This window comes from Heterodontus francisci, chromosome 8, assembly GCF_036365525.1.
Source record: "Heterodontus francisci isolate sHetFra1 chromosome 8, sHetFra1.hap1, whole genome shotgun sequence".
Classification (NCBI taxonomy): domain Eukaryota; kingdom Metazoa; phylum Chordata; class Chondrichthyes; order Heterodontiformes; family Heterodontidae; genus Heterodontus; species Heterodontus francisci.
The window spans coordinates 24,978,487-24,998,533 of record NC_090378.1 but is presented as its reverse complement, the minus strand read 5'-3'; the positions used below and the strand labels follow the sequence as shown (position 1 = coordinate 24,998,533).

The 20,047-nt window shown below is 43.0% G+C and overlaps 1 protein-coding gene across 5 annotated transcripts in view; it reads left to right on the top strand.

Annotated features, from left to right (window-relative positions):
- The window catches only part of LOC137372706 (rho GTPase-activating protein 29-like), a 122,169-nt gene that overhangs the window by 78,925 nt on the left and 23,197 nt on the right, over nucleotides 1-20,047 (top strand). For 4 of the 5 annotated variants that reach the window (XM_068036823.1, XM_068036821.1, XM_068036822.1 and 1 more), the window contains 3 exons: nucleotides 2,828-2,953; nucleotides 8,093-8,191; nucleotides 16,855-17,018. In XM_068036823.1, the coding sequence (XP_067892924.1) occupies nucleotides 2,828-2,953; nucleotides 8,093-8,191; nucleotides 16,855-17,018 (389 nt within the window). The remainder of the gene's footprint in view (nucleotides 1-2,827; nucleotides 2,954-8,092; nucleotides 8,192-16,854; nucleotides 17,019-20,047) is intronic. The other variant, XM_068036825.1, reaches the window with a different exon arrangement.

Genomic DNA, 20,047 nt, shown 5'->3' with positions numbered 1-20,047 from the left:
CATGGCATTGCCCATCTTGACCAACACTCAGAGGCACAGCATGACCATATCAAGATCCTACCAGCTGTGTCGATTGCCCCCACCATCCTTATAACCTTTAACGCTCCTACCCTTTCTGGCACCCTCCCCAAACACTGGGTGACTAGAGTGCAGTTTATCCTGTACAAACACAAACAAATGCAGAGGGTACACCGTTTACAGAGGGAGAGTACACAGTACCTCCCAGTAAGCAGAGTGAGACCCCTGAGTATCTCCCAACCCCCCCCCCCCCCCCCCCCCACCTCCTCCTTTCCAGTATCCAGAGTGGGACCCCTGAAAAAGGAACTTGCCTTCTGTCACGAAACCTGCTACCGATGACCTGCCGGCTTTTCCAATAGTGAACGGGACGGCACGTGACGGTCGCCCATTCAAAGTAAGATCAGGAAATGTCCATGGAGAGGTGGTGGGCTGCATAATCTGCAGAGGTAAGTACCGTTTAACATATTCTAATTGGGGTGCCGCTACCATGTGTGGGGGGGGTGCGGTGGCCACACCAAGGTCCCCCACCGCCAGTAATTTGCGGCAGGCCCTTCTTGACGTCACAGGTTGATGCGGTCCTCTCCCCGCAGAATTTTTTCGGCCCCCGCGCCGCGACCCATGCCGTCGAAGGGCCGGTAAAATTCAGCCCCCAGTGTGGTAGAACTAAATTCCCTGATGCTGCATAGCTCCTGAGAAGTTGAAAAAAAAATCCTGCGATTTAAGTGTATGCTGGCGGAAAACTTTGCCACATTTCTCCTGGAAAGCCTACTAGAATAATTCTCGACATCTCCAGAACGAACTGTTTCTGACACAATCCCAGTGACCCATCTCCATATACCTGGATGCCATACCAAAAAAGAGACAACTGACATCATTCCATATCTTTTCCCATCAAGAATTAGCAAGTATTTGGCCAAAGTAGTTTTTTTTTTTTTGTCTTTTTTTTTTGTAACAGACCTCTGCAGAGAATTTCTGTTTTTTTCCCCTGTGTGTATGTAATGGGGGAATTTTTAAAAGGGAACTTCCATATTTCAATCTGTGTTGATGCTTTGCTTTGTTTCTGGTTAAGTCTTGTTTTATAATAAACTGATAGTTTTGTTTGTTAAAGAAATCTGTTTGGTGTATTTTATCCTGGGATATAAAGAATAGTGTATGATTGGCTGTACCAGTAACTGGGTCAACATTTAAATATATGTTGTGACCTGTAGAGAAGTGGAACTAGAAAAGATAGCACTCCTCCTGCCTCGGTCGTAACAGTTTGCAGATTGTCACATACCTCTCAATGGGGTGTTGTCACGCTAGGCCCCCACCTGCCAAGAATGAGGCACATTCATTTTGTTATGAACATTGATTTTAAACTGTTACTAGAGTGAAGAAAGGACTTGTTAAACAGATCAGCTGTGGCTGGAAAAGACATTTGCATTTTAACAAATGGTGACTGGAAGGACAAAGGATCATTCCCTGACACATTCAACCCACAATGGACCTTGATCAGGTATTGTGTGTAAGAGGAGCATTCCAGAGACTGCTAAGGTGATACAATCCAAGAGGTGTCTAGACCAGTCACATGACTAACCTGCTGGGCAACCTGGGTTTTTCTGAATTGTACGAACAGTTTGAACAGTAAGTCTGTTTGCTCCTGACTGAGAAGATCTCCTGTCTGCTCCCATCTCTTTTTCACAAGCCTCTGAATCCACTGAAGACACATTAACCCCAAGAGAGAAAAGTCTCCTACAGCGAACAAGGTTTAAGAATAATACTGGGCCCCACTGAAAAGCAAGATCTACCTACAATCAAGGACTCTACAGTGAGCTCAAAGAACCATAACAAAAACTCTTCAAATATTGCCTCAAACTTTTCACTTTTTTTTCTTTTCTGTCTCTATTTGTATGTGTGTATCACGTATGCGTACTAGCCTGGGCGCTTCGTGTATCCGTACGCATCCACCGAATTAGAGTGGAAGTTCAATAAATGTCAACTTTTCTTCCTTTAACCTAAGAAAGCTTGTTTGTGCTGGTTTCTTTGCCTAATAATTGGAAAGCGGTGAACAAGGATTCACCAAGGGGGAGCTAAAAACACAATGTGTTTAAAGTTAAGCCCTGTTATGGTAAGACCAGGTGAAGGCTGAGAGGGACTCCTAGACACCTTTCTTACTGGGTCATAACAGGTGTGCTCCCAGTGGTTAGTCACTGGATAGTTAAAATCCATTTCATTGATGTAAACGTGCTTGATGCAGAATCTCCTTATAAGAGATAAATATATCAAATGAAATTCCACTAAATTGCCAGATTTAACTTGTATAGATTATAATTTTATTTGTAGAATGAAAACTGTTACACCTAAAACCATATAAGTAATCCTGTTTTGAAAATTTCCTGACTGAATTAACCCCTGAGTTTCTTTGATCCATATGGGCTCAAACCTCTTCTTAGGTACTGAAGAGGTGACTTGGTCTCACACCGCTTCCAGTACCCCTTTGGTTAGTCACTTAGGGACATGAAGTGCCCAAGATGGAATTCCATATCGGACATTTCCTTTCCACTCAAGGTCTGATTAACAGCTCTCCAATCAGATTGAGCAGAAAGATCAATTGTGTATCATTCTATGGTGTGGTACTGAGTATTTACAGCCCATTGCTACTGCATATCCCTTTTCAGTTTTGCCATTTCATGGGAAATATTTGTTCTTTGGTTTATAATTTTACTGCCTGCTGGTATGAAATGGTCTATTGTGTCACAGATATGGCTTCATCAGGCAATATTATCAGTTGTATGTCATTACCAATCCTTCCCTGTTTTTGTTGCAACAGTCCGGAGTCATGGGCCATTTAGAGCTTGGCCCTTGGGCAGCCAGGGGAGTGGTATGTGTAGTGATTCAGAAAGTGGAGGAGGAAGCAGTGAGTCGCGATCCATGGATTCACCCTCTGCTAGTCCAGGTGTGTAACCAAAAGCTTTTATTGTAATTACTGTATTCTGGGTGACCTTGAGATGTTTGGTTTTAGATAATTCTTCGGGTAACTAGTTTAATCAATTAGTGTTACCCACTGACTAGTAAAGAGTCTGTTATTCTTTAACTCCAATTTTATCGGTTTATTTCAAATGATAGGAAGACTTGGACGTTGTTACAAAAACTGAGTAGGTGGAGTGGTTACATCTCTGCTAGTATATGGGGAAATAATGCTAATACAACAACTTGGTCATGGATCATTTCCATAGTTATTGGTCTCAAAATATTTGGAAGGAAGTTCTTCCTCAATATTCAGTTATTAAGTACAGTACAGACAAAAGTATTGGGTTTAATTTCGATCTGTGCTCAGTTAGTCTTAACCAGGGCACTAATAGGATGGTACACTTGGCATTAGTACCCTTTGGGTAGAGAAGTTTAAAAAATATCAGCAGGTATTCTGCATATGATCACTATCTGGAGTTCTTGCTAGAATTGCAGTCAAGTATATTTGGTGAAATAAAAACGAAGTGCTGGAAATACTCAGCAGGTCTGGCAACATCTGTGGGGAGAGCAGCGGAGTTAATGTTTCAGGTCTCTGATCTTTCATCAGAACTGGCAAAGGTTAGAAATGTCATGGGTTTTAAGCAAGTGAAGGGAGGAAGAGAACAAAAGGGAAGGTGTGTGAAAGGGTAGAGGGCAGGAGAGATTAAATGACAAAAGATGCCTCGTGTGAATCCGGTTCAGGCAACGGTATGATTTTCTGTTCTTTCCCTGCAGCCCCCACCGCACCCCAAATCATCATCACTTCTCATATTCTGTCCCCGTTTCCCCCACCCCCACCCATAATCAGGTAATGTGTCTGAATTTTCTTTAAATTTCTCTAACCCAAGGATATTTAGGCCAGTTGTCCTGTCCTGCCTTGCAGCATACTTCCAGACATCAGGAACACTTAGTTCACTTTGTGTAGTTTGTCAGCTGTGGAACTGGTGTGTGTCCGCAGTTGCTGGAGTAGCCATTGACATTTTTCCATCAATGACTTATGAGGAGAGCTATGAAATCGAGGAATAGCACCTTATCTTCCGATTAGGCACTTTACAGCCTCTGGACTCAATATTGAGTCCAACAATTTCAGGCCATGACCCAGTCTTAAACTTGTTTTTCACGTTGTTGCTTTCAGTAGCTAGTCATTATTCTGCCATTAACACTCGCTGGACAGATGCTTTGTCTTTTACTACAACTATGACCACTTCCTTTGCCTTTTGTTCCATGACATTTTTGTCATTTAATGTCTCCTGCCCTCTGCCCTATCGCAGAGCTTCCCTTTTGTCCTTCTCAACCCAACCCCTTTCACTTACTCAGAATCCATTACATTTCTAACCTTTTGCCAATTCTGATGAAAGGTTATCGACCTGAAACTTTAACTCTGTTTCTCTCTTCACAGATGCTGCCAGACCTGCTGAGTATTTCCAGCACTTTGTTTTTATTTCAGATTTCCAGCATCCATGGTATTTGTTTATTTTATAAAGGAAATTTATAGAGCCCTTTGTCTCTTACATTTGTTAATGAGCTCTTTAAGGGAAGGATTTCTGCTACAAACCTACACCTGTTTTTTGCTAATACTGTGTGTTGTGCAGCATACTCTTAACACTCAACCATCTAGAGAAAATAACTTAGAAATTCTGCACTATTACAAAGTGTAAATCCTGCACACTGGGTGTGGAGAGGCAAAAGAATTAGAGAAGAACATGTGGGCCCCACAGTGCTGCATTCAAGTAACTGTTAATTCAAGAAATTGCTGATTGGGCCCCATCAACAAAAGAGCAGAATCAACTCCAAGTTGCCCTGTCTCTCTCTTTTCATTCATGGGATATGAGCGTTGCTGGCAAGGCCAGAATTTATTGCCGATCCCTAATTGCTCTCGAAGCTGGTAGTGAGCCATCACCTTGGACTGTTGCAGTCCGTGTTGTGAAGATACTCCCCCAGTGCTGTTAGGTAGGGAGTTCTGGGATTGTGACAAAGTGACTACGAAGAAACGGCAATATATTTCCAAGTCCAAGGGAGGGGAACTTGGAGATGGTAGTGTTGCCATGCACCTAGTGTCCTTGTCCTTCTAATGGTAAAGGTTTTTTTATTTATTTATTTTTATTTAGAGATACAGCACTGAAACAGGCCCTTCGGCCCACCGAGTCTGTGCCGACCAACAGCCACCCATTTATACTAACACTACAGTAATCCCATATTCCCTACCACCTACCTACACTAGGGGCAATTTACCTATCACCTGCAAGTCGTTTGGGAGATGCTGTCAAAGAAGCCTTGGTCGTTGCTGCACCTTGTAAATGATGCACAGTGCAAACACTTTGCACTGGTGGTGATGGGAGTGAATGTTTTAAGTTGGTGGATTGGATCCTGATAAGTGGGCAGATTTTTCCTCGATGGTGTTGAGCGCCTTGGGTGGTGTTGGAGCTGCACTCATCCAGGCAAGTGGAGAGTATTCCATCACACTTCTGACTAGATGGTAGGAAGTCTTTGGAGTCAAGAGGTGAGTCACTCCTGTAGAATACCCAATCTCTGACCTGTACCTGTAGCCACAGCATTTATATGGTTGGTGCAGTTCAGTTCCAGGTGAATGGTGCCCACCACCACCTCCCCCCCACCACACCGCCCCCCCACCCCTCGCCCCCACATCCAACAACTGCAGTTGATGGTGCGGGATTCAATGATGATGATGCTATTGAATGTCAAGTAGAGGTGGTTAGACACTCTTTTCGGAGATGGTCATTGCCTGGCACTTGTGTGGTGCGAATGCTACTTGTCACTTAGCAGATGTTGTCTTGCTGCATTTAAGCACGACCTGCTTCATTATCTGAGGATTTGCAAATGGAATGGAACTGCTTTTAAAAGAAGTAGCTACAGAGATGGTGAATGCGTTGGTTTTGATCTTCCAGAATTCCCTAGATTCTAGAACTGTCCCCATGGATTCGAAGGTAGCAAACGTTATCCCACTATTCAAAAAAGGGAGTGGGCAAAGAGAAATCTGGGAAGTATAGGCCAGGTAGCCTGACATCAGTAGTAGGGAAAATGCTAACATTTATTATTAGGGACATGATAATGGGGCACTGAGAAAATTTATAATATGGTTGGGCAGAGTTAACACTGATTTATGAAAGGGAAATCATGTTTGACAAATCTGTTAGCTTTTTTGAGATTATAACTAGCAGGCTGGACAAGGGGAATAAGTGGATGTAGTGTATTTGGATTTTTAAAAGGCATTCGATAAGGGCCGCACAAGAGGTTATTACACAAAATTAGAGCTCATGGGATTTGAGATAATATTAGTGTGGCTTGAGGATTGATTAACGGACAGAAAACAGAGTAGGAATAAATTGGTCATTTTTGGGTTGGAAGGTTATAACTAGCGAGGTACCACAAGGATCAGTACTTGGGCCACAGCTATTTACAATCTATATCAGTGACTTAAATGAGAGCAGGTTTGCTGACGATACAACGTTAGGTCGAAAAATAAACTGAGGAGGAAACAGAGGCTGAAAAACTATATAGACAGGTTAAGTGAGTACGCAAGCACGTGGCAGATGAACATAATGTGAAGCTGTCCACTTCACTAGGGGAAAAAATAGAAAAGCAGAATTTTTTTTCAAACGGTGAGACTGGGAAATGTTAGTATTCAGGGAAATCTAGGTGTCCTTGTACACACCACAAAGTTAACATGCAGGTACAGCAAGCAATTGGGAAAGCAAATGGTATGTTAGCCTTTATAACAAAGTGATTAGCATCTTAAGAGTGAAGAAGTCTTACTGCAGTTGTATTGAGCTTTCATGAGACCACACCTGGAGTACTGTGCATTGTTTTGGTCTCGTAACCTAAGGCTTAGAGAGGGAGTGCAACAAAGGTTCACTGGACTAATTGCGAGGATGAGGGATTGTCCTATGAATAAACTAGTCCTATATTCCCTAGAGTTTAAAGGATGAGATGATCTCATTGAAACAGCCAAAATTTGCAGTTGTAACGACAACAGAGCTGTCAGAGTTCACTATCATTATAAACTCTAAAACTGGTATCTGCATATTTGCAGTTACACGTGAAAATTCTGAAGCTGCTGTCAGTCATTCCTTGCTCCTCCGTAGGCTGTGCTGTTGAAGTCCCAACAGCCAGCATTCAAGTTAAAATCACTGAACTGATGAGAACTTCCCCTTACACACTGTAATATCGCTGTTTTAAAAACCTCAGATAATGTTTTTTTTAAGCCTTGTTCAATGAGGTGTAGCTAGTTTTTTAACGACATATTGAGTTTGGCCATTTAGGACTGAGGTGGGGAAATTTCTCCATGCAAAGAGTTGTGAGCCTTTAGAATTCTCTACTCCAGAGAGCTGTGGATACTCAGTTGTTAAGTATATTCAAGTCTGAGATTGAAAGATTTTTGGTTACTAAAGGAATTGGGATATGAGAATAACGCGGGAAGATGTAGCTGTGGTAGAGGAACAGCCATGATCTTATTGAATAGTGGTGGAACAGGCTTGCAGGGGCTACTCCTGCTCCTGTTTCTGTTCTTGTGAACACTGCAGTCATTAGTAAACATCCCCACTTTTGACCTTTATAGTCGAGGGAAGGTTATTGATGAAGCAGCTGAAGATGATTGGCCTAGGGTACTTCCATCCCTCTGTCACAAAGCAACACTTGAAAATGCCCCAGTAGTGCCTGTACGAGCAGCACATCCACTCCTATTTAAATATCCCATTCCTGGGTCTGCAATGGGGTTATGCAGGACCAGATGGGTGGACAAAGTTTCTGCCCTGCTATATTTCAGTGGTATGGTGACACAACTGTACTATCTACACTAATGCATTGGCAATGCTGAAGAAAAAAAATAAAATTCTGATCATATTTTGGACATACATCCATGCACTATTGCAATCTAGGAAGAGTTACCCCTAATTGCATCTGGTGCAGTCTACTTAGCCTGTTGTGTCTGAAGTTAGTGGCATAACCTACTCTCTTGATACATCCATTCAAGCTTCAAATATGTTCCATCGTAATCCGAACAGGTTTTGTACCGAGCTACATGAGCAACACATAGTAATAAATATGGTTATTTTATTGGCTGATCCAGGTGATTTCAAACGAAGGCTGCCCCGAACACCCTCAACAGGCACCATGTCTTCAGCAGATGACTTAGATGAAAGAGAACCACCATCGCCATCAGACATTGGTGTGTATTAAGTTACTCCATATTTACATTATTCTGGTAGGTGTGAGGTGTGATGAAGGATAATATTTTCCCAGTTTGCTATCACAAATTTTGTCATCGTGTGAAATGCAAAATAATTTTTATTTTATATAAAAACAGTGCTGAAAAGTATGGCAGCATCTGTGGGAGAGATCTGCTGCTGTTCCACTCATCAGCAAATTTTGTAGTGGAATATGTTCATGAGTGGTTTCTATTTCATAAAACTTTGCATCTCTTTCTCTCATAAGTAACAGCCTGCCTTTTGGAGAACAAAATGTTCACGTGTTTATAATCCACTTCAGTGACCAAAACCTAAAATAAATCTAAAACTGACCCTTTTTAATCTTAATTTACTTCTCACATGGCGCTCGTAGTATATTTTTGAGATTACTTGGAGCCTTCTGAATTTGGTGTATTTTTGTGAACACTGCTTAGTTCAGGTTAAGCATATTGCGGGGTGGAGTGGGGGGGGAATTACATCTGCATGGTGTGGGAATGTCAAATTGGGACCATTTCTGAGGCAAGAGGGACCTCTACAAACTGGATGGATTGTACCTAAACTGGGCTGGGGCCAATGGCTCTGTAGGGAAGTTCACTCGTGCTGTGAGAGAGGTTTAACTAATTTAGTAGCAGCAGCGAGATAAGGTGCATTGAAAACTAGGAGGGACAAACAGCAACATGATAAAAAGTAGTGTAGAAAGAGCAGGAATGAGATGAGGAAAAAGCAAAGCTGACTAGCATGGTGTGGAATACATATGTGTTAATGAGAGGGGTATTACAAATAAAGTTGGCTAGTTACAGGTGCAAGTTGCCACATGGGGTTATGTTACAGTGGCTATAACTGAGACAAAAACAGAGAAGGTGAACTGAAACATAGTAACGTCGAAAATAGGAGCAGGAGTAGGCCCTTTGAACCTGCTCTGCCATTCATTATGATCATGGCTGATCATCCAACTCAGTAACCTGTTACTGCTTTCCCCCCATATCCTTTGATCCCTTTCTCCCCAAGAGCTATATCTAACTCCTTGAAAACATACAATGTTTTGGCCTCAACTGCTTTCTGTTGGTAGCGAATTCCACAGGCTCACCACACTCTGGGTAAAGAAATTCCTCCTCATCTCAGTCCTGAAAGGTTTACCCCGTATCCTTAGACTATGACCCCTGGTTCTGGACTCCCCCACCATCGGGAACACCCTTCCTGCATCTACCCTGTCAAGCAATGTTAGAATTTTATAGGTTTCTATGAGATCCCCTCTCACTTTTCTGAACTCCAGCGAATATAATCCTAACTGACTCGATCTCTCCTCATACGTCAGTCCCACCATCCCAGGAATCAGTCTGGTAAACCTTCGCTGCACTCCCTCTATAGCAAGAAGATCCTTCCTCAGATAAGAAGATCAAAACTGCTCAAAATATTCTAGATGTGGCCTCACCAAGGCCCTGTATAATTGCAGCAAGACATCTCTGCTCCTGTACTCGAATCCTCTCTATGAAGGCCAACATACTATTTGCCTTTTTTACCGCCTGTTGCACCTGCATGCTTACCTTCAGCGACTTGTGTACAAGAACACCCAGGTCTCGTTGCATATTCCCCTCTCTGTTTATAGCCGTTCTGTTTTTGCTACCAAACTGGATAACCTCACATTTATCCACATTATACTACATCTTCCATGCATTTGCCCACTCACTCAACTTGTCCAAATCACACTGAAACTTCTCTGTATCCTCCTCACAACTCACCCTCCCACCCAGTTTTGTGTCATCTGCAAATTTGGAGATATTACATTTAGTTCCCTCATCTAAATCATTAATATATATTGTAAATAGCTGGGATCCTAGCACCGATCCCTGCGGTACCCCACTAGTCACTGCCTGCCGTTCGGAAAAAGCCCCGTTTATTCCTACTCTTTGTTTCCTGTCTGCCAGCCAATTTTCTATCCATCACAATACACTACCTCCAATCCCATGCGCTTTAATTTTACACGCTAATCTCTTATGTGGGACTTGTCGAAAGCCTTCTGAAAGTCCAAATAAACCACATCCAATGGCTCCCCCTCATCAACTCTACTAGTTACATCCTCGAAGAATTCTAGTAGATTTGTGAAGCATGATTTCCCTTTCGTAAATCCATGCTGACTCTGTCCGATTCTACCACTGTTCTCCAAGTGCTCTGCTGTAAAATCTTTGATGATGGACTCTAGAATTTTCCCCACTACCGAAGTCAGGCTGACTGGTCTATAATTCCCTGCTTTCTCTCTACCTCCCTTTTTAAATAGTGGGGTTACATTAGCTACCCTCCAATCTGTAGGAACTGTTCCAGAGTCTGTAGAATCTTGGAAGATGACCACCAATGCATCCACTATTTCTAGGGCCACTTCCTTAAATACTCTGGGATATAGATTATCAGGCCCTGGGGATTTATCAGCCTTCAATCTCATCAATTTCCCCAACATCATTTCTCTACTAATACTGATTTCCTTCAGTTCCTCCCTCTCACTAAACCTGGCTTAAACATGGACAGGAGTGGGAATTAAACGTTCCTGACTACAATGCATTCAGGAGGGATATGGAAGGAAAAAAGACAAGAAGGGGAATGGCAGTATTGATCAAGGATAATATTGCAGTTCTATAGTGGGACAATCTAGATGCAATTTCAAGACTGAATCTATTTGGTAGCTGTTGCATTTCTGGTGATTTTTGTAGACCAAACAGTTTGAAGGAGATATGGGAGAAAATCTGTAAGCAAATTTCAGAGACGACAAGGAGAGTGAAGAATTCATAACCTGTGTACAGGAGAACTTCCTTAATCAGTATATATCTAGCCCAATGAGGAAGGAAGCAGGGCTGGATCTAGTTCTAGGGAATGAAGTAAGGCAAGTGGCATGTGTGGGAGAACATCTGGATAATTGGGATTATAATATAATCAGGTTTAAAACAGTTATGGAAATGAACAAAAAAATCAACTGAAATTAACCAACAAGGGAGGCAATTTCAGCGATCTGAGGAGGGATGTAGCACAGGTGGACTGGAACAGTGACCTGCAAAACAGATAATAAGCAGTCAGACCTTCACGGTGGTAATATTTTGGGTACAAACCAAGTAGGAAGGAGGAAAGATAATGCATCTAAAGTTAGAGCTCCCTGAATGACAAAGGAAATGGAGATTAAAATGAAACAGAGAAAGGAAGTTATGACAAATGTCAGGTATGAAATAGAGTAGTAAGCCAGGCTGATTGCAAAATGGGGAAATTTTAAAAAGATGTAAGAATGGCAGAGAGAGTATGAGAAAACATTAAAGGGTAACAAAAGGGGGCCCAAAGGTCTTTTATCAATGTATAAAAAGTAAAAGAACAGTTAAAGGAATGGAGGGGCTAATTAGGGACAAAAAAGGAAATCATCTTGTGAAGGGAGAACGCATGACTGAGGTACTGAATGGGTACATTGTACCTTTACGAGAGGATGAAGTTAGGGTTACAGTAGAGGAGTGGGGGGGCATAGACATATTGAATAGGATTAAAAATAGAAAGAAAGGAGGTTGGCATCACTCAAAAGTTAATATGTTGCCCTGTCCAGATGGAATGCATGTTAGGGTGCTGAAGGAAGCTAGGGTGAAGATGGCAGAAGCCCAGACCACAATCTTTCAATCCTCCTTGGATTTTAGACTGGTGCCAGAGAATTGGAGGATTCCATATGTTGCACATCTGTTCTAAAAAGGGGGAGCAATATAAACCTGGTAACTACAGGCCAATCAGTCCAACGTCCGTGGTGGAAAAACTGTTGGAGATCATTGTGGATGACAAAATTAATTCTCACTTGGAGAAGCATGGGTTAATGGGGGTTAGCCAGAACAATTATTTAAAGCAAATTGTGCCTGACTAACCTGACTGAATTCTTTGTAGTAATAGGTTAATGTTTAGTGCATTAGATGTATATATGGATGTTCAAAAGACATTTGATAATGTACCACATTACAGACTTAATCAGAAAATAGAGAATGGTATGAAAGGGACAGTGGTAATTTGAGTGTGAAATTGTCTAAAAGGAATAGGAGGCAGGGACTAGTGGTGAACAAAATGTTTTCTGACTGGAGGGAAATATGCAGTGGGGTCCCACAAGGTCAGAATTAGGACCATTGCTTTTCCTTTGTGTAAAAGATCCGGACTTGGGTATAGAGAGTACAATTTTGAAGTTTGTGGTTGATACAAAACTTGATAGCATAGTAAATAAGATAGTAGCAGACTTTAGAAGGGTATAGATAGATTGATGAAATATATGCAATTTAATGCAGCTAAGTGTGTAGTGATGCATTTTGAGAGAAACATCATGGAGACACAGTATAATCTAAATGGTAAAATAAAAGCAAAATACTGCAGATGCTGTAAATATGAAATAAAAACAAGAAACGTTGGGAGTACTCAGCAGGTCTGGCAGCATCTGTGGAAAGAGAAGCAGAGTTAACGTCAGAAGTTGTGATGAAAGATCACTGACCTGAAACGTTAACTCTGCTTCTCTCTCCACAGATGCTGCCAGACCTGCTGAGTAATCCCAGCGTTTCTTGTTTTTATAATCTAAATGGTATTTTGAGGAAGGTGCAAGATAAAAGGGGCTTGGAGTGCATATTCCCAGATCCTTGAAGGTCCCAGGGCAAGTTGATAAGACAGTTAAGAAAGTATATGGGATGCTTTGCTTTCTAAATAGGGGCATTGAAAACAAAACAAGGAATTTGTGCCAAACCGTTGCAAATCATTAGTTAGGCCTCAGCTGGAGTATTGTGTACAACTCTGGGCACCACACATTTTAGGAAGGATTTCAACGTTCTGGAGAGAGGATACGGAGGGCAATTACCAGGGATGAGAGAGTTCATTTTATGGGCAGAGATTGAGAAACTGGAATAAAAGCAAAATACTGCGGATGCTGGAAATCTGAAATAAAAATGAGAAATGCTGGAACCACTCAGCAGGTCTGGCAGCATCTGTGAAAAGAGAAGCAGAGTTAACTTTTCGGGTCAGTCACCCTTCTTCGGAAGGGTCACTGACCCGAAACGTTAACTCTGCTTCTCTTTTCACAGATGCTGCCAGACCTGTTGAGTGGTTCCAGCATTTCTTGTTTTTATTTGAGAAACTGGAATTGTTTTTCTTTGAACATAGAAGGTTAAGGGGAGGCCAAATAAAGGTATTCAAAACTGAGGGGTTCGAATAGAGCAAGTAGGGAGAAACTATTTCCTCTAGCAAATGGTTCAGTAACTAGAGGTTATAGATTTAAAATAATTGGTAAAAGAAGTGCAGGGGAAATGAGCAATTTCTTCTTGCTAAGATCTGGAAAGCACTATCTGAAATTCTGATGAAATCAGATTCCATAGTAACTTTCAAAATGTAATTAGACATGCATTTAAAGAGGACTAATTTGCAGGATTATGGTGAAAAGGCTGGGGTGTGGAACTACATTGGACAGCTTTCGAAGAGCCAGCACATGCATGATGGACTGAATGGAGTCCTTCAGTGTTGTATGATTCTATGAATATATATATATTGTATTCCTGCAGCAGAAAAACTGTACTAAAATTGTTTTCCAAGTAACTAATTTAACAAATCCATTTATGTAGCTCAGATCTGTATATTCAAGCCCTCTTGATATGACATGAAAAATGTTCAGAAAAGTTAACTTGACAGCAATCTTTCATTTATAAATATTTTTCATTTTTAAAATGGATTGAAGGATACTTGTGTTGATCAGCAATAACATAAATAAATTAGTAATTTTGTTTTCCAGTTGCTGTTTGTTTACATGCTTGATTCCTGTATTTTTAAGCCAAAAGTAGATGATAGGTTCTGCATTGTATTATTCTGTTTGTCTTTTCTAAATTATATATTTGTCAATTAACTACTCATCTTTCTAAAGTTCAAGTATTAAAGATACACTGGAAATTCACAGTTAAAACTACATTCTGCTGTATAATTCGCATTAGCAAAAACAGTAATATTCAAATTTGTATCTGCAAATTTCAAACAGATCTAGCACCTTAAAAAGGGCATCCATGAGGCACTCTGGGCCATCAGCAGCATCAGAATTGTATTCAACCACCATCTGTAATCTCATGGCCCGGCATATCCCCCACTCTACCATTACCATCAAGCCAGGGGACCAACCCTGGTTCAATGAAGAGTGTAGGAGGGCATGCCAAACGGCGGAAGCAGCATGCAATACACAGGGCTAAGCGATCCCATAACCAACGGATCAGATCTAAGCTCTGCAGTCCTGCCACATCCAGTCGTGAATGGTGGTGGACAATTAAACAACTAACTGGAGGAGTTGGCTGCACAAATAGCCCCATCCTCAATGATGGGGAAGCCCAGCACATCCATGCAAAAGACAAGGCTGAAGCATTTGCATCCATCTACAGCCAGATTTGCTGATGGTATGTCCTGTGCACAAAAAGCAAGACAAAACCAACCCGGCCAATTACCACCCTAACAGTCTACTTCCGATCATTAGCAAAGTGATGGAAGTGGTCATGGACTGTCCTATCAAGCGGCACTTGCTCAGCAGTAACCTGTTCACTGATGCTCAGTTTGGGTTCCACCAGGGCCACTCTACTCCTGACCACATTGCTGTCTTGGACAAAAGAACTGAACTCCAGAGGTGAGGTGAGAGTGACTGCCCTTGACATCAAGGTGGAATTTGACCAAGTGTGGCATCAAGGAGCCCTAGCAAAAGTGCAGTCAATGGGAATCGGGGAAAACTCTGTTGGCTGGAGTCATACCTAGCACAAAGGAAGATGGTTGTGGTTGTTGGAGGTCAATCATCTTAGTCGCAGGACATTTACTGCAGAAGTTGCAGGGTAGTACCCTAGGCCCAACCATCTTCAGCTGCTTCATCAATGACCTTCCCTCCATCATAAGGTCAGAAGTGGGTATGTTTGCTGATGGTTGCATAATGTTCAGCACCATTCACAACTCCTCAGATACTGAAGCAGCCCATGTCCAGATCTTACTGCATATGAACAACATCCAGGTTTGGGCTATTAAGTGGCAAGTAACATTTGCTCCACGCACATGCCCGGCAATGACCATCTCAAGTAAAAGAGAACCTAACCATCTCCCCTTGACGTTCAATGGCATTACCATTGCTGAATCCCCCAACATCAACATCCTGGGGGTCACCATTGACCAGAAACTGAACTGGACCAGCCACATAAATGCTGTGGCTACAAAAGTAAGCCATAGACTGGGAGTTCTGCAGCGAGTAACTCACCTCCTGACTCCCCAATGCCTGTCCACCACCTACAAGGCACAAATCAGGAGTGTGATGGACTACTTTCCACTTGCCTGGATGAGTGCAGCTCCGACAACACTCTAAGCTCGACACCATTCAGGACAAAGCAGCCCGCTTGATTGGCACACCATCCACCACCTTCAACATTTACACCCTCCATCACCAACGTGCAGTGGCTGTAGTGTATACCATATACAAGATGCTCTGCAGCAACTCGCCAAGCCTCCTTTGACAGCACCTCCCAAACCTGCTATCTCTTCCACCTAGACGGACAAGGGCAGCAGATGCATGGGAACACCACCACTTGCAAGTACCCCTCCAAAACACACACCATCCTGACTTGAAACTGTATTGCTGTTCTTTTGCTGTGGCTGGGTCAAAATCCTGGAACTCCCTTGCAGCACTGTTGGTGTACCTACACCCCAAGAACTGCAGTGGTTCAAGGCGGCGGCTCACCACCACCTTCTCGAGGGCCATTAGGGATGATCAATAAATGCTGGCTTAGCCAGCGATGCCCACATCTCCGCAATCGAAAAAAAAATGTATACAGAGAGCTGGCTCTCAGTTTATATTATTCTCCTGTTGTGTTCCACGCCGAGAAGTTAGTTTTTAAAAAGAAAAAGCTAATGGTTACCTTGTTTGATTTGTTGGCCTGGAAATTCAGCTGTGCAGTTCCCATTTCTCATACCCCAAATGGACTGCAGCGGTTCAAGAAGGCAGCTCACCACCACCTTCTCAAGGGCAATTAGGGAAGGGCAATAAATGCTGGCCTGGCCAGCGACGCCCACATCCCATGAATGAATAAAAAAAAGTACTAAATAGTCTCCTAAGCCCCAATATGGCAGGCTGAAAACATGCTCACAGTTCTGACCAGAGATATTGGATAAGATGGATGCATTTGTGGTAGGAGAGCACACCATGAACATTTTAAGTGCAGAATAGTTCATGCAGGGCCTATTTCCGATTTCTGAACACAACAGTGCTCGCTCACTACGTACTGAACTCACACAGCATAATGTGACAGTATCCAGCAGGAAGGCCCCTATCCTTACCTGTATGTGGAGCTTAGATGAGCAGGCGTGCTCCCGAATCTGACCTTCACTTTTTTGAGGTCTGCTGAATGTTAGCAGCAGCGAATCTTGGTTCACTCTTCTCAACGAGCTCCATCCACCACCCTGCCTTGATGTTAATAAGGGTCAAAACCCAAATTGAGGACTTCTCAAACCTCACCATTCAAGTACCGAGATCATCCAAAAGTGGACACATCCAAATTTCATGGCCCTCTTATTTATATGATGTACTATGTTACAAGTTTAAAATATTGAAACACCATAACAAGCTAATTTATGCTCTGCTCCTTTCTTTGTAACATAGGCTTAAATGAGATTGTGGCAGAGATGACAAGTTCTCCAGGGCCCTTCCGCAATACTGTTATGTCAAAGGCAGCACAAACGCACAAGCTGCGAAAATTGCGAGCCCCATCGAAGTGTAGAGAATGTGACAGCCTTGTTGTGTTTCATGGAGCTGAGTGTGAAGAGGTAAATTATCTTTGACTGATGGGATAGTTATTTCCCATGTTGACATTTCAGAAAGACAAAAGAAATTAGCATTTCCGATGATTGAAGGGAAGGACCTATTTATAAAGACCAGCATTTTATTTTGTGTATATAGAATAATTCATATCTAGAATTACAATGGTATTATGACCCAGTAGGAATTTTTATCCTTGGTTTTATATTTTATATAACTATGATTTAAAGTAGTAGTTGCTGCCTTACTAATTGCAAAGTGGGGAACCTGAGACTCTTGATTGAAGGTTCCTTTGATTTGAGAGAGTGGGTAAAATAAATTTTTAAGAATGTTAATGTATGCAGCATATGAGATACCAGTCTGGTGAAGCTACAACACAGGACTACATGCATGCTGAACAGTGAAAGCAGCATGTGATAGAGCAAAGCGATCCCACAACCAATGGAGCAGATCAAAGCTCTGCAGTCCTGCCATATCCAGTCATGAATGGTAGTGGACAATTAAACAACTAACAGAAGGAGGAGGCTCCACAAACATCTCTATCCTCAAATGATGGGGGAGCCCAGAATGCCAGTGCAAAAGACGAGGCTGAAGCATTTGCAACGTTCTTCAGCTAGAAGTGCTGATCTTTGCTTCCTCCCGAGTCCCCGGCATCACAGATTCCAGACTTCAGCCAATCCAATTCGCTGCATGGGATATTAGATGGTACTGGATGCGGCAAAGGCTGTGGGTTCTGACAACATTCTGGCTGTACTACTGAAGATGTCCTCCAGATCTAGTTGCACCTTTAGCCAAGCTGTTCCAGTGCAGCCACAACACTGGCATCAACCCGACAATGTGAAAAAGTGCCCAAGTATGTCCTGTCCGCACAAAGCAGGACAGATTCAATCTGGCCAATTACCGTCCACTCAGTCTACTCTCAATCACCAGCAAAGTGATAGCACTGTCAACGACACCTTCCATCAAGTGGCACTTACTCAACAATAACCGACTCAACGATGTTCAGTTTGAGTTCTACCAGGACCTCTCTGCTCCAGACCTCATTACAGCCTTGGCCAGAAGAGCTGAATTCAAGAGGTGAGGTGAGGTGAGAGTGACTGCCCTTGACATCAAGGCAGCAATTGATTTGGGCATCAGGGAGTCCTAGCAAAATTCAAGTCAGTGGGAATCGGAGGGAAAAATTCTCCACCTGTTGGAATCATACATAGCACAAAGGAAGATGGTGTGGTTGTTGAAGGCCAATCATCTCCGCCCCAGGACATCACTGCAGGAGTTCCTCAGGGTAGTGTCCTAGGCCCAGCCATCTTCAGCTGCTTCATTGATGACCTTCCCTCCATCATAAAAGTCAGAAGTGGGGATGTTCGCTGATTGCACAGTGTACAGTACCATTTGCAACTCCTCAGATACTGAAGCCGTCCATGTTTGCACGCAGCTAGACCTAGACAACATTCAGGCTTAGGCTGATAAGTGGAAAGTAACATTTGCGGCACACAAGTGCCAATAAATGACCATCTCCAACATGAATCTAACCATCTCCCCCTTGATGTTTGAACAGCATTACTATCGCTGAATCATCCGCCATCAACATCCTTCGGGTTACCATTGACCAGGATCTTAACTGGACCAGCCATATAAATACTGTGGCTACAAGAGCAGGTCAGAGGCTGGGAATTCTGTGGTGACTAACTCACCATTTGACTCCCCAAAGCATGTACACAATCTATAAGGCACAAGTCAGGATTGTGATGGAATACTGTCCACTTGCCCGGATTAATGTAGCTCCAACAACATTCAAGAAGCTCGATGCCATCAGGGTAAAACAGCCACTTGATCAGCACCTCATCCTTAAAAATTCACTCAATGGCAAACCCAACCCAGTCCACCCTGCAAAGTCCTCCTTACTAACATCTGGGGACTTGTGCCAAAGTTGGGAGAGCTATCCCACAGACTAGTCAAGTAGCAGCCTGACAGTCATACTCGCAGAATTATACCTTACAATGTCCCAGACACTGACATCACCATCCCCTGGTATGTCCTGTCCCATCGGTAGGACAAACCCATAAGAGGTGGCGGCATAGTGGTATACAGTTGGGAGGGAGTTGCCCTGGGAGTCCTCAAGATTTACTCCAGGCCCCATGAAGTCTCATAGCATCAGATCAGACATGGGCAAGGAAACCTCTTGCTGAGTACCACCTACCACCACCCTTAGCTGATGAATCAGTACTCCTCCACTTGGAGGAAGCACTGAGGGTGGCAAGGGCGCAGAATGTACTCTGGGGGACTTCAGTGTCCATCACCAAGAGTGGCTCAGTAGCACCATTACTGACCGAGCTGGCAGAGTCCTAAAGGACATGGCTGCTAGACTGGGTCTGCGACAGGTGATGAGGGAAAAACATACTTGACCTCGTCCTCACTAATCTGCCTGTCGCAGATGCGTCTTTCCATGACAGTATTGGTAGGAGTGACCACTGCACGGTCCTGGTGGAGACAAAGTCCTGTCTTCACATTGAGGATACCCTCCATCGTGTTGTGTGGAACTACCTCCATGCAAAATGGGATAGATTTCAAACAGATCTAGCAGCTCAAAACTGGGCATCCATAAGATGCTGTGGTCATCAGCAGCAGAATTGTACTCGACCACAATCTGTAACCTCATGGCCTGGCATATCCCCCACTCAGCCATTACCATAAAGCTAAGGGATCAACCCTGGTTCAATGAAGAGTGCAGGAGGGCATGCCAGGATCAGCACCAGGTGCACCTCAAAATGAGGTGTCAACTTGGTGAAGCTACAACACCAGACTACTTGCATGCCAAACAGCGTAAGCAGCATGCGATAGACAGAGCTAAGCGATCCCACAGCCAACGAATCAGATCTAAGTTATGCAGTCCTGCCACATCCAGTCGTGAATGGTGGTGGACAATTAAACAACTAACTGGAGGAGGTGGCTCCACAAATATCCCCATCCTCAATGATGGGGGAGGCGAGCACATCAGTGCAAAAGATAAGGTAGATGTATTTGCAACAATCTTCAGCCA